The 13,933-nt window shown below is 37.5% G+C and overlaps 1 protein-coding gene across 3 annotated transcripts in view; it reads right to left on the bottom strand.

Annotated features, from left to right (window-relative positions):
- SCLT1 (sodium channel and clathrin linker 1) overlaps window positions 1–13,917 on the bottom strand; it is a 52,652-nt gene extending 38,735 nt beyond the window's left edge. For 2 of the 3 annotated variants that reach the window (XM_026847653.1, XM_026847654.1), the window contains exons 1-10: window positions 13,673–13,829; window positions 13,459–13,542; window positions 10,369–10,436; window positions 9,618–9,670; window positions 8,650–8,719; window positions 7,538–7,593; window positions 7,027–7,159; window positions 5,724–5,846; window positions 3,656–3,721; window positions 989–1,059 (exon numbers count right to left, since the gene is read on the bottom strand). In XM_026847653.1, the coding sequence (XP_026703454.1) occupies window positions 989–1,059; window positions 3,656–3,721; window positions 5,724–5,846; window positions 7,027–7,159; window positions 7,538–7,593; window positions 8,650–8,719; window positions 9,618–9,670; window positions 10,369–10,436; window positions 13,459–13,492 (674 nt within the window). In that variant the 5' untranslated portion in view covers window positions 13,493–13,542; window positions 13,673–13,829. Of the gene's footprint in view, window positions 1–988; window positions 1,060–3,655; window positions 3,722–5,723; window positions 5,847–7,026; window positions 7,160–7,537; window positions 7,594–8,649; window positions 8,720–9,617; window positions 9,671–10,368; window positions 10,437–13,458; window positions 13,543–13,672; window positions 13,830–13,892 lie in introns of those variants that run through there. The other variant, XM_026847655.1, reaches the window with a different exon arrangement.
- Window positions 13,918–13,933: the final 16 nt, after the last annotated feature.

The following is a 13,933-nucleotide window of genomic DNA, read 5'->3' as shown; positions in this document are numbered from 1 at the left end:
AGAAGCTGCATACAAGATTGAGTGCATGAGCAAACATAGTCACCTTTAAGTGCTTACATAAAAATGGAAGTTATTTTTTCATAATTTTTGGGGTGATATTCTTTAAAATCAAAAGAAAAAATGAATTAAAATATTGTAGCAGTCCAACCATGTTAAGTATTTTAAATTACAGCAACAAAAGAAATTACAATCACTAAAATCAAAGGAAAATTTAATAATGAAACTAAAATTTAAGTACATTATAAATTTTAAGCTTATAAACTTTATTTATTTATTTATTTAAAGCTTTAGGTAATGCTATACAAAAAAATATCACTGGTTGATAATGAATCTGTTTCCTTCTTATTATCAATCCACAAATCCACTATTTAACTGAAATTAAATTCTAGTTTGACCTCAGCTACCACTAATTAAAACAGTTAACATATACAGTAAACTGGCATTGAACAGACTATGGCTGTAAATACAAATAAATACCTGTGTCAGGGTTTTTTCTCATTCACTTTGATATACTTCAGGAATATAATTAACTGTTTCCCTTACCTCTAACTTCTGAAGAACCTATGTTTTAGATCTCTTCATTGAGAAAGAGTGAACGGAAATTTTATTAAAAACACTAAAACTGTGAACATTCAAATTTCAGAAATGAGTAATTATGTAACTGGATTCTGAGCAAATTGTATTCTAATGAAAACCTACCTTCAGAGTCAATTTTGCTGTGATACTGACACTTTTTTCATTTTAAATCAAATGTCAAATGTTGAATATTTCAGGAAACAGCTGAACCAAACAGTGCTACCCAGAAATACACTACCCTCACACTAATGATGCACACATTTGTAACAAACTTCAGAGGAATTAACTGAAACCATTGTAACTATCACTATCAAGTCAATTTGCAGTACAAACAAGGCCCACAATACAGCAGCAAGTTAGAGAAAGCTATAGAAAAGATACTTAATGATTTTTAAAATTGGCTGGTTTATACCTCAGTTGTTTTTGTAGCTGCTCTAGTTCCACATTCTGTTGCATTAGAGTTTTCAGAAACTGCTGATAGCTCTGAAAAACAAGGATACATTTGTAGCATTTGCCTTATTGTTTTGAAAATGTTTTATGTTCAGAATTGTTATAGGGCACTTCTACAGAATACAAAACCATCAAAATAGCCAATAAGGTCTATTTAACACTGTGGCTGGTCTCCAAGTGCCAAGGTTTAGTATTTTAGAAAAGCAAATGAAGAGTGGTATTACCTAATCATTTCCTTTTTTCCAACCTTTTGGTAGTGTAAGAACTTCTGAAATGAGAACTGTAATAGCATTCCCATCTAGTTTAGGTGTCTAGCATACCTTGTGACAATGACTACCACAGTGGACCACATGTTGCTGGAAACAATTCCTTTCTTTTAGAGACAAGAAACAAGGAGCAATGCTCCTCCCTCATTCTTTCTATACCAGTCATAGTGCTGAAGGGAACATTCTCAAATGAGAAGACAGTCGAAGGAAAATCACTTGGTACTTTTTGTTACCCTACTAACCTTTACTAGATCTTACATAGACCTTACACCGAGATATTAGAGATGACCACACCTGCAGACACCATTCAAGATGCTACTATACTGTGGACTTATGCACAAAATATTCCTTTGCACCCTCCTCTCAATAATTGCTAACGTTCTTCTTGATTTTTTTGACTGTTAAGAATTGTTTTCAGACTCTTCCTAATTCTCAAATACCTTGAGTGGTTAATTTCAAGACCAGAGTACCCAAAGTGAAAGCTCCCTCTTGCCTACATAATTTTGTTTTTATTAATACCAGTGAAATGTCAGACAAAATTTACCCAAACACTCAATATCATGAGTACACTGAGAACTCAAAATGAGTATATTTCTCAACATCATATTTCCACAAATTTCTGCAGTTTACCTCAGTTTTCAGTACCCTAAATAGTTTAACATCTGTAGTGAACACTGGTACCTCAATACTCAATCTCATTTCCAAAACACTGTGCTGATCAACTGTAACCTGAGCACATCTAGGAAAAACAGCTGTTTTACCACAATAAAAAACCCTGACTAATTACTCTGTCTCTTCACTTCCTATTTTTCAGTTTAGTTCAAGAAAGGGTATGCTTCTTAATTGCATGACATATTTATGCCTTTGGTAACAGATCTTGCTAAATGTATTTTTGATAACAAACAAATGGATTACATTCATCTTAACATTGTCTGTTTCATCTCTTTCAAAGAGTTCACTCTCCTCTCCACATCATCTCTTCTCAATTTTTTGATTTTAAACATTTGGTGATTCTGATTTTTTTGAGGTACCTATTACTTATTTGCTTGTAACAGCAGATCAGTCTGTAACTTCCAAATCCTCAGCAAAACTGCTTTAAAAGCTCATAATAGTATTTGATTGAGATTGTTTTCAGGCAGACCCCCTCCCCCCCCCAACTAAAGTATCTATCTTCAGAGAAAGTTAATTGTGAGAATATCACCAAGTACATAAGGCAAAAATTCCTCTCCGACAGCTTTATTTTGCTTTTATCAATACTAATGAAATAGCTTGTAAATAGGACAACTACTTCCAAGATACAATTCTGTAGTAATCTGCAATACACTACTCAACCTTGGCAAGGGCTCAATTGGAGTATTGTTCCCTTTCCAGCACCATAGCTTAAGAATGATGGCACAACTGGAAAGAATTTAAAGGTAAGCAAGAAGAATGGTTAGGCATTTTGAAAACATTGTCACAGAACATTTAAAGAGTTGACTTGCTTGAACAGAACAGAAAAAGCAGGGAAAAGGAAAAGATAGCAATATAAAAGTTTTCAATAACAGAAGCACCATGACAAAGAGTGCAGTAATCCTTTCTTCATACCTACAAATATTTCACATCAAAGAAACAGGATTGTATTTTAACAAGAAGTCAGATGTGGTGAAAAAAGGTTCCAGCGATAACGACAGAAGAGAGTAGACTGCCTAGACGAGGTTAGGAGTCTTTTTGCACTGCCAGTATCCAAGACAAACATTAATCAGAAATAACACAGGAATCATGTCTTTCAGAGAAGCTGCTCAGCCAGAAACTTCAAGTCTTTTACCTCAGTGTTTCTATGATATTAAAATTGTTTGTCGGTCCTGGAAGTCTTAGGCTAAAGCTTAGAGACTAAGTAGTCTCACAATTGAAGGATATGGATGAAGCACTAGAAGATGAATAGAGCTCAGAAAAATCCCTGAAAGTGTCAACGACAAAGACACTGAAGCCAGCAGTGCCAAACTAGGATTCGATAAACATGTGACTGAGCTAGCCCATATAAGGTCATAATTTTTCCTTTGTGAAGATGGTTTTTAATGTGTGACTGCAGTATGCTCACCACATACTAAAATTCTGAGTGTAAGCTTACCATTGACTTCCTGAAGAAAGAGCTCACATAATATTAAGGAACTAACCTCACAACCAGCCTGACCTGGTGTTTGGAGTTCAGGAAAAAAAAGCCATTACTACTTGATTTTTGACAGATCCCTAGAGAAGTTTGGAAAGCTGAGTGACACAATTTCTTTTTCAGCCAAGTATACATGAAGGACTTTTTCCTTTTAGAATTTGAGGCTCTACTAGGGAAAAAAAAATTACCAGGTCACTGTTCAGAAAGTTTTACTTACCAACTCCATTTTCTCATGGCCTATATGCACTTGCTGAGGCAACTGCTGAAAGCCAGTCAGTTGATCCTAGAAAGATAATTCAGAGCTGCTTATAATCAATATCATAATAAAGAGTGTATAATTAGAAAGTTTCACAGTCAACTGTAAACACTTTCAAAAAAAAAGTATACATGTTGCAGGAAATTCTATGGGCCTCTGTAGATTTTGATTAGATTGCTGTTAGTTGTGGACCTAGTAATCTGGAAAATGAGATTTACTACTGAAAAATGTATCAATTTCACTCAGTTACTAATTGCCTCCTTCCAAAACTCATACACACTCACTATCCGAATATGAAAGCATACACTAATACTGCTTTTGAAGATCCACACAGACTATGATGTTACTATAAACATTTTTGCTAGGCACAGTAGCAGACATGCACCCCTTAATTAAAAAATGCCTGTATGGACATGTTTAATTTGCTCTTTGACATATAGGATGTTTGTGTTCATACAAAAAAATGTTCAATTAAACTCCTGAGTCCCTGAACATGAACTTGGTCATCCTAGGAAAACTAGCGTAACACAGAAAAATCACCTGCAGCATGCCAAATGTCTTCAGAGCACAGAGAGGACTCAGGTCCCTGAGCTGGAGTACCTACTAATCGTGCTGTGTTTATCTAACAGTCTCAAGGTCAAGCATATGCCAGAAGCCTATTCTATCGACTCCCTTATTTATTACATCCAACCCTTACAACAGCATCCTCTTTCATCTTTGCTTTCTGTCAATTCTAATTCTAGTTGGTCTCATCTATTTCTGTTTACCTTTGATAGCTATTTTTCTGCTCCTCCATTAAAAGCAAAACCTAAAATAAAAAAGTTTAACTGAAAAGCCATTTTCTATGGGAGACCAGTAGTACTTAAAAATAAGAGGCAGCTCAACCTCATTCTTCTTACAATGGCATTAAAAATCCACCAAGAACTTAGTTATGAATGGAAAGTGCAATCTGACAGCCCTAAACCCTCCAACAGCTACCAGTGAGTCTGTATGCTCTACTATATGCATGTTACCAGTGACTAACAATGCAACACAAGAAATAATCTAATGGAAGGGAAGAGGAGCAAAACGTTGAACTACACATAGATAAGAGAATCCTCATAACTATTACTTGAAATTATGAAACCTGACAGAGCACAATAGCTGTACAGGTATTTTTCCTGTTTCTAGGAAAAGAGCGTATGGCTGAGGTGGACAATATCAAAAAGACCAAAAAGCAGTAAAAAAATGCCATATCTGTTATAGGGGTGAGCTGTAACTGTGCCCACAAATCTAGCGTACTTGAAAACAGAAACATTCAAAAATTTGTAGCATCTCTTTACAGACATGGAAATATCTGTAGCGAGGTACATATAGGTATGAAGTTTCTATTAGTTCTTCACACAATGAGCATCTTTACATAGCTCATAGGAGCAAAACAGCTTTTATGAAATTTCCTGAAGGGTTTTATCGACTTTTCCGAAGGGCTGTCCCCAGAAACAGCAGAAGAGAAACAGGCTGCTGAACACAAGCTAGCATTATAAGAATATTGGTGAACTTGAATCTTCACCTGTTTACACACACTTCTTTACTGAATGACAACAGGAAATAGGCTGTTTTCCCACTACCCCACTATGATCTAACAGAGAAAATTCAGGATTCAAACATCAGAGAAAACATGAAAGACTTCTACCTTAGAATTCAGACATCTTTAGCAGCTTTTTCAGATGTTGAATTTCCAACCATGCGATCAAATTATTTATGTGCATATGCATATCTGGTGCACATATATGTATCTAGGCACTGACTCGGTGCATTCCCCAAGTTTCTGTCCATATATTTAAAAACCAGAATTTTTCCGATCGTAACAATACATTTAGCTGAGGAATCAGTGACCACATTATGTCCACTCAACTTCACATGACTATTATGGAAAATACTTAACAGGACTAGTAGAACCTCCCCACTTCATTTTAACTACACACAGACCCAGAATCTCAGCAGTATAGAAAAACATTTCAAAATTAACAACAATATACATGAAAATTACTTTCTGCTTTTGCTTTTCAGCCACGTGAATCTGCGTTTCAGTCCCACGCTCCTCATACTGCTGCTGGAGTCGATCAAGCTCCTGTAATACAGTCTGCCAGAGCTCTAATGCTTGTTGTTTTTCCTAAGTTACAGTACAATGGTTTGCACAAAATATTATAGCACATATACCTTCATATACCACATATATCATTGTCTAAAAAGAGAAGTCTTAACTTCTATTTTGAAGAAATGCCATTTTCTGTACCTTTCTCTGCACACGTTACAACTGCACAGACAAAATAACAAATTCAGATGCAGAAAAACAGATGCTTACAAGTTCAAATTCCACCAATTTTATAGCTCAAACTTTTATAGTCATTTACTGTAGGCCTACAGCACATAATACTCAAATATCAAAGTTCAGCTGTCAATTTAACTTCAACTTAATTATACTCAACAGGGTTGATACATCGTTTTAATAAGCTCAACAAAATGTGCTTATTTTTTCTGATTTAAATATTATTTTCGCTACCCCACATATACTTGCTTCCTCATATCACATTACAGTGTTTTTGATTAAAATGACAAGTTACTACAAAAACTTGAATTGAACAAAGTATTTCATTAATTTCCTGGTCAGGAATTCAATATAAAGATCAAGTCATCTAGGTAAAGTTACAGACACAAGTGAATATGAAAAACTTCTTACATGAACTCCCTTCAGGTCTTTAAGTTGAAAGTATAAGTATGTGGGAGACAGGCAAGTCGACATCGGCCTGTCAGCTCTGTGCAACCCCTGAGAAGCAGCTAGGCTTTGATGAGAAACAGGCCTTGGGAGAAAGATAAGAAACTGCCAAGTTGTGCCAAGGTGGCAGGGAAAAACAATGGACAGCTGCAACACTGAACTGTGGAAAAGCACCGAACTGTGAGAAGTTACCGCCGCGTGAACAAGAAGGTGATTGGTCTGCACAGCATGTGTTAGAGTGGTCTTATGCTGATAGGAGAAAAGGTTGATAACTGTCTAATTGCTGATTTGCTAATTATGAAGTAAGAGCTTTAACAAGAACATAAGTATGTATTATTGTAAGAGGAAAATATATAAAGAAAGATGGCCCCTGCCCTGCAGAAAGATGAACACTTTGACTCGTTATCTTGGCCGATACATAAGTACTTGTTTCTTTAGCTACAGAGAATCCAGAGGGCCTCAGAACAGTCTCAAGAAACTCTAGCAAATGAGTTCTGAACCAAGAAATAAAACAGTATTCCCTAATCTGACAAGGCACAAGAGAAATAAAGCAGTACAAATGTTTCATCTCACACACTTGATTCGCCAGCTGTAGTTGTTCTTGAAGGTTTCTCACTATGCCTTCATCTGCAGGAATATCCGTTTCCAGAGGCATGAAAGGAAAAGCCTCTAGTTGCTTCTCAAGAGCTTCTTTCAACTCTGCATGCAGACTGAAATTCAAAGAACCAAGCTCAGCCAAGTATCGAAGTAACAGGGGATTTTTTTGACAACTGAAGCATACTGCACCTTCAATCTGTACATACTATTTACTTCTAAGTCATATTTAAATCTATTAAGTTACATTCTATAAACACAATAGACAGTGTGAAATAGTTTAATACCTATTTCTTTTTGAGATATGGTTACATCACCTACCCTGGTGCTGTAATCTATATTAACCACTTAAAGACCCTAACATTAAGCTCGCAAGTATGAAATCTTCAGCCATTAAGCAGATTCAAAAGACTTCAAGGTCCTATAAAAAAAGCTTTTTAAGGTATAGAAATCAATAAAACCAACAGTAGTAATAGGGCAGTGCAATTACTTACCTTTCATTTTCCTTGGCGACTTGTTCAAATTTTAGTCTCATCTCCCTCATTTGTTCCTAACACAAAAACATGCAAGAGTAAGCACTCATTTAAGTGATTCATACTCTAAAAGATGGACAATCCAATTCAGCATAATACAGTAAAGAAAAATCACTTTCTTTAAGGAAAGTCACATGCTGCCACTTAAACTGCTGCTAAGTCCTGTTATATCGAAGCATTCAGAAGTGATTATCAGCATTAAACTTACCTTTTGAAATTCTTATAGCTTTTACAGGTGGATTTTTAATTAACTCAAGTTTTTTTAGGGATAGGGTAGATAACTCATCTTTTATGCAGTAAGCATTTGAAAAAAAAGTTTAGGAATTAACTGAGGAGAAACTCCAGTTACATGAGTCAGACTGTTTTGTTAATTAAATAGTGCAACGAAACCATAGTGCCTTCTGAAATCGGCCAAGCTTAGAGACTGTATTTACAGAATCTTTATGATGGACAGATCAAACAAATTAAGTACATTAAACCAAAACCAGAGCATAACTACCACTTGTAGTTCACAAGTAAAAATTGCTTTCTGTATGCTACAGGTTTTAATTATTAAACATATCACTTTGCTTTTTGGTGATCATACAAAGCATTAAAAAGTTTCATTTTTCTGTAGTTGAAAGGAGTACGATCCCTCTCCAGCTCAGCCTCCACGATAATAAACATTAAAGAATTATTAAGAATGAAGAAGGCTGGGTGTACCAACACTTGAAAGACTGAGCTGCACTGCACAGCCAAGATCAGACCTGTTAGGAGAGAGGCAAACAGGTGCCTTGTCTCAATGTCACCCAGAAAAATACCTGCAACTGTACCAGAATACCTAGAGAAAAAAAGTGTGCATGTTTCATTTCACACCACTGCTTCTCCAAACACATGGTAAACTACCATTTGGACAATCTCCCAACCTTGTCATAAAAAGCTCTCTGTTCATCCATTTGAGGAGTCTGCAGTCCAGCAAGTTTGTGAAGAATGGTGCAGGCATGCTTTCCTTTATTGACAAAAGCTAATGGCCTAGACATTAATACTATAAAATGCTAAGAACGTACAGTCTGAAATGTTAGGAACATCCATACCTGATAAAGCTGCAGCTGTTCTCTCATTTCTTCCAATTGTTTATCATACTCTGTGATTAGAATTGACAAGCTAAAAAGTTGAAAAACATAAGCAGAAAAAATTTTGTAAATGCTAAAACATTGTTCTGATCACAAACTAGTTTTAAAAAATTCTTAATCTAGAGAACAGAACAAAACAGTCACTCTTCTTTGTTTCCAAACTCAACATTCACCAGAATCAAATTAGTAAGTTTAATTACTACTTCTAAAGTATGATCATTAACAGCAGATTTCCTGTATAACTAGAACATGTGACACTATAAATGAGCATTAATACAACATTAATATTTCATAGAGAATCCCAAATTATTAGACTAGACTTTGTTACTGCTTTCATATACAACAGTAAAGGGGCCTATAAGACAATGATGTCCTCCTATTTATATAGTTTTTCCTAATATTTTTGTAAATCAAGAATAATTCTCTGAAAACTCTGTATTTGTCTAGACCGATAATGCCTTAAAAGCTAACAAGGATAGGTTATTTTATAACAAAAAGTGACAACGATTATTAAACAATTTCCTAATATGCAACTGTTAGTTCAAGATTGTCAAATAAGCATTTTTAAATACATCCACCTGACCTCAACAGTCAGCAGTTACCTGTGTTACCTAGATCAGTACAGTCTTACGTGCACTTTTGTTTATTATGTTAAAGTGTAGACTAGAAAATCCCTTCATTCGTATCTCATCCTTTATTTTACAGATGGTGGAAGAAAAGTCATGCATTTAATGTACCGAATAAGCAGAATAGTGTCTATAAATGATGGCTACAGCAACACTTTTACCGACCTCCATTCGTAAGTTTTCAGAGCTGTGAACATGTGTACATAAGATGAGGCTGACCTAGATATTTACACTTTTAAAAACATATGACAATTTCTTTTGAATACTTTGTAGTATTCCCACTTATAATTTGAAACCAGTTACCTTTGGTCCATCATCCTGGATCCTGATATACTATGACCACCAGAGGCATTTTTCTGTAATAATATAAGTTGTGTATTAGTACTTACACATGACTACATATAGTTTTAAATTTTTATATGCAACCCAAAGCTGCTGTTCTGCCTGTACTGTAATCATACGCAATATCTCACATGATCACTTCCAGGTTCACGTTCAAAAATCCTCGAGTCCTTGCTCAATTTCCAAAAATAGTATTTTTTTTTCAAGATGCTCTGATATAAAGCATAATTGCATCTGAGGAGGAATCACCTGGCTCTTTAAAGAACACTCACAAGTTTGTGTAAGCGCTAAGTTCATTTCCATGCATCTCAGCATCAGGGAAATGCTGACGTCCTTGCTTCTGCACAGACTTGCAGACAGGCTTATAGTACCCAGCACGAAAAGTTATCCCAACACAAGACCAATCTATTTGAAAAGACAAGTCTATAAAAGTGGAAAAGTCTACTAAAATAGGAATCAAGTATTCTTTCATACAAGGCTATGTTTGTCTGCATGCGACAAACTGCTGAAAATGCACCCAAAATACCAGAATCCACTGTTATGACAGTTTTATTCTGCTGTTGCTGCTTGGAACAACAAGTAACTCTAAGGATGCGTGATGGAGTCAAAGCAAGGCCACACTGAAGTGGGTTGTGCGCTATGTATGCAAAGATGTTTGTCACAAAACCTCATCACAAAAATTCTTACTACTTCCATCCCGGGGTTCACATACCTGCTCAGCAGTAGCTTTCAAAATTTCATCTGTTTCATACTGTCCAAGTGACATATTTAGCCTCTGATCTGAAAAATATCAAAGTGAGAATCATAGCTACAACACGGGCCATTATCTAGATAATCTGACTGGCAGTCAGAATTAAGTTTAATACATTTAGTGCTTTGAAGGCACAAAACATCATAAATATCTTCTATTTAGCACAATTATTTTAATGAAATTAGGACTGGAAAAAAGCCTACTAAGACTATGTAATAATAATGATTTCCATTTCTTTCACATTCCATTTTTTTGGGAGGGGTAATTTTAAAAATGAAGTTTCTGCCTAGAAAACCCACAAAAACACATACACATCTTAATGATTCACCAGGTCTGGGGCTGTGTGTTGAATTCAATCAGCTGGATGTTTGACAATTAACCTGTTGTTCGGAACTCAATCCTGCAGTTTTCAACAAGCTTTCAACAAACTTAGGTCAAGAGAGCTTCGCTGATAAATGGATCTGAGCAGTCCAGTATATCTAGAAGAAACACCCAAAAGAACGAAGAAATGTAGTCTGTAAGAAGCAAAGCATAATGAATAATGAGATTTCACACTGCTGAGCTGGGAACATCAACTAAAGCATCACACATCCTTATTCATCTGACTGGCTATGGGGATTTCAGAGACTACTTGTACTGCAAATGAAAGAACCAGCAGAAGGCTGGAAGGGAGAAGTAACATATCTTTACACTTGTTCATGGAGCGATCCTTGATCTAACAAAAACACAGCAAAACCAGCCGGTCAGAAGAGGTGATCATTCTGCTGTATTCAGCACTGGTGTGGCCTCACAGTTTAAGACAAACGTGAAGGTCCTTGAATGCCTCCAGAGGAGGGCAACAAAGCTGGTGAAGGGGCTGGAAGGGATGTTCTGTGAGGAGCAGCTGAGGGCTTTAGGCTTGTCTAGTTTGGAGAAAAGGAGGCTGAGGGGCAGCCTCGTTGCTCTCTACAGCTTCCTGAGGAGGGGAAGTGCAAAGCGAGATGCTGAGCTCTTCTCCCTGGTACCCAGTGATAGCGTGTGTGGGAATGGTTCAAAGGTGAGACAGGGAGGTTTAGACTGGACATTAGGAAGCATTTTTTGACTGAGAGGGTGGTCAAACACTGGAACAGGCTTTCTAGAGAGGTGATCAATGCCTCAAGCCTGTCAGTACTTGAGACATTTGGACAATGCTGTTAACAACATGCTTTAACTTTTGGTCAGCCCTGAAATGGTCAGGCAGTTGGACTCAGATTATTGTAGGTTCCTTTCAACTGAAATACTCCATTTTATAAGAATCCAAGTGACACCTTGGTAACAGGAATGGGTAGAGAGGAAGAAAATGGAAATCAGGAAAGTAATGCATACATTTCAATTTAAAACAACATCTTGCCTATTTTTCTTGATATGCATCCCATAGTTCTTTTTCTGGTTCTAATCTTCTAAAGGAGGATATAAGAGGAAGACAGAGGAGATAGAAAGGAGGTAATAGTAAAAGGATGCCAAGAAACAGGAAGGAGAAAGTAGCTGCCCTTACCAGCCAAAGCAGTCTGAAAACATGAGAGGCCACAGGTGCAAAGGGGGACAAATCTTAAATACCCCTTACAGATGTACTCAGCTTCAACGGTAAATCATTAAATACACGCTGATGAGAGTCCCATGTATTTATTAGCTTATCACAAAAGTATGTAACACAATGGAGAAATTACTATTCGTGGGTTTGGGTGCTGGTGAAACTGTAACTCATCAGTGCCTGAGGCTATCCTCTCATAACAAAAAACTTTTTTATAGCTACATATTTAACACAACAAATATTTATGCTACAACATTAAATAACACTTATAGAATCTCTTTTTATGTATAGTACACACATTCAGCATTTTAAAACTTTGATTTCATATTCATGAAACAAGAAAAACAGCAATCCATATGTCAGACTTGGAGTGGGCCTCAACTTACATCTCAGTCAGCATACAAGCCAACTTAAAATGTATCATGTGGCACCTTTCAAAATATATTAAGATTTTAAAGAGAGAATTAAATTCCTTGATAGAAAAGGCAACTCCTACCACTTCACAGTGAGTTTAGTCTGAGCTCTATTCAGAGCCTAAAGATTTATAAAATAAGAAGCTACACCCATACAAATTAAATACCTATGAAAAAGCAAAATACCAAAATTTGAAAATCCATCCTTTGTTCACATCACACTACAATAAATATGCATGCCAAGCTCAATGAAGATACAGGCTTCTGAGTCAGGATGACTCTGCTGGCTCAGAAGCTTTTTTTGCTAATAAGGTCCTTGGAACCAAAAGCTGGTCTTTCACCTTTGGCCACCTAAAGCTATCATACATAGTACCAACTGGAATTCTGATTATGAGTGATGCACAGCCACAGCACTTTATGCACTGTGATGTTGTCCTACTTCCCCGCATGCTACCAAGTTTTCCAGCAACACTAAGCAGTGACAGAGACGGTAACATTCTTGGGACTGCACATCAATCCATTCCCTATTTATAAAGGTATAAACTGTACAAAAGCAATTTTTGCCAGGAATTTTCTGGTAAGTAAAGTGTGCCTTGATTCAGTCACGTTAAGCTTACATTAGAATTATTAGAATTCTAACAAATAATACATAATGAAGAATACTGATTGTAGGCTATAAAGCAAATTGTATGAGTAACTGGCAAGACAGCTTTTTTGCCTTTCAGTTGTAAGCCAAGCATGGGAAATACAGTAGTTTCTTAACTAAAAAGGCATTATCACCAAAAAACGCATGTGTTTTTGGCCACTACCCTTACCAAAAACTTTAATTACTCATCTTCACCTAACTAAAAAAATAGTTTTGATGCCATCATTCACTATAGCAAACACTACAAGAGCTACAGAAAGATCAGCCTTCGCTGCTACAACCATAAACAAAAAGGTTTCTACCCGCTGTAGAAACTGACCCCAGCTCCCCAGAGGACGGCCTCCGCTCCGTCCTTCCAGCAGCCCCAAGGCGGCGGGTAGGCCAACCCGGGAGGTGTCGGGCGGGCGGGCAGCGCGGGAAGCCGGCTGCTCGCAGAACCTCACCTGCCTCTCCCTCAGTGCCGAGCTCAGTGGCCATCTTTCCAGCGGAAAGCTTCACCGCCGCGGAGAAATCCCCCTCAGGAAAGCCTGCAAAAACTGGGAGGAAAAAAGCCCGTTATTTCAGCCGCTCGCCACCTCTGGTGCCCGGCGGGCGGATAGGGAAGGTAGGGGTTCTTCGTGAGAGATGAAAACTGCGACTTAGAGGGACCTCCTTCACCTGCCGCCTAGCACTTCTTTCATTAAGTAAAACCGCGGCTAGGTGGGGTGAGGGCAGCAACCTCAGCCTCTGTCCCTCCACCCCTACCCCCTTCCCTCAGCCCGCCGCCGCCACTGCCGCCTGAGAGGCACAGCCCAAGGCGACGGCCGATACTAAGGACACCCGCACCCCTCAGTGGCAGTTTCTTCGCTTCGCTCAGCGCCCCCGAGGCGGGGCTTACCTGGCGGCGAGGCCCGGCGCGGCCCGGCCCCTGTCTCTTTT

This window comes from Athene cunicularia, assembly GCF_003259725.1.
Source record: "Athene cunicularia isolate RWA chromosome 4 unlocalized genomic scaffold, athCun1 chr4_part2, whole genome shotgun sequence".
NCBI classification, from domain to species: domain Eukaryota; kingdom Metazoa; phylum Chordata; class Aves; order Strigiformes; family Strigidae; genus Athene; species Athene cunicularia.
Note: the sequence above shows the minus strand (reverse complement) of the source record. Positions and strands in the feature narration are given on the sequence as shown.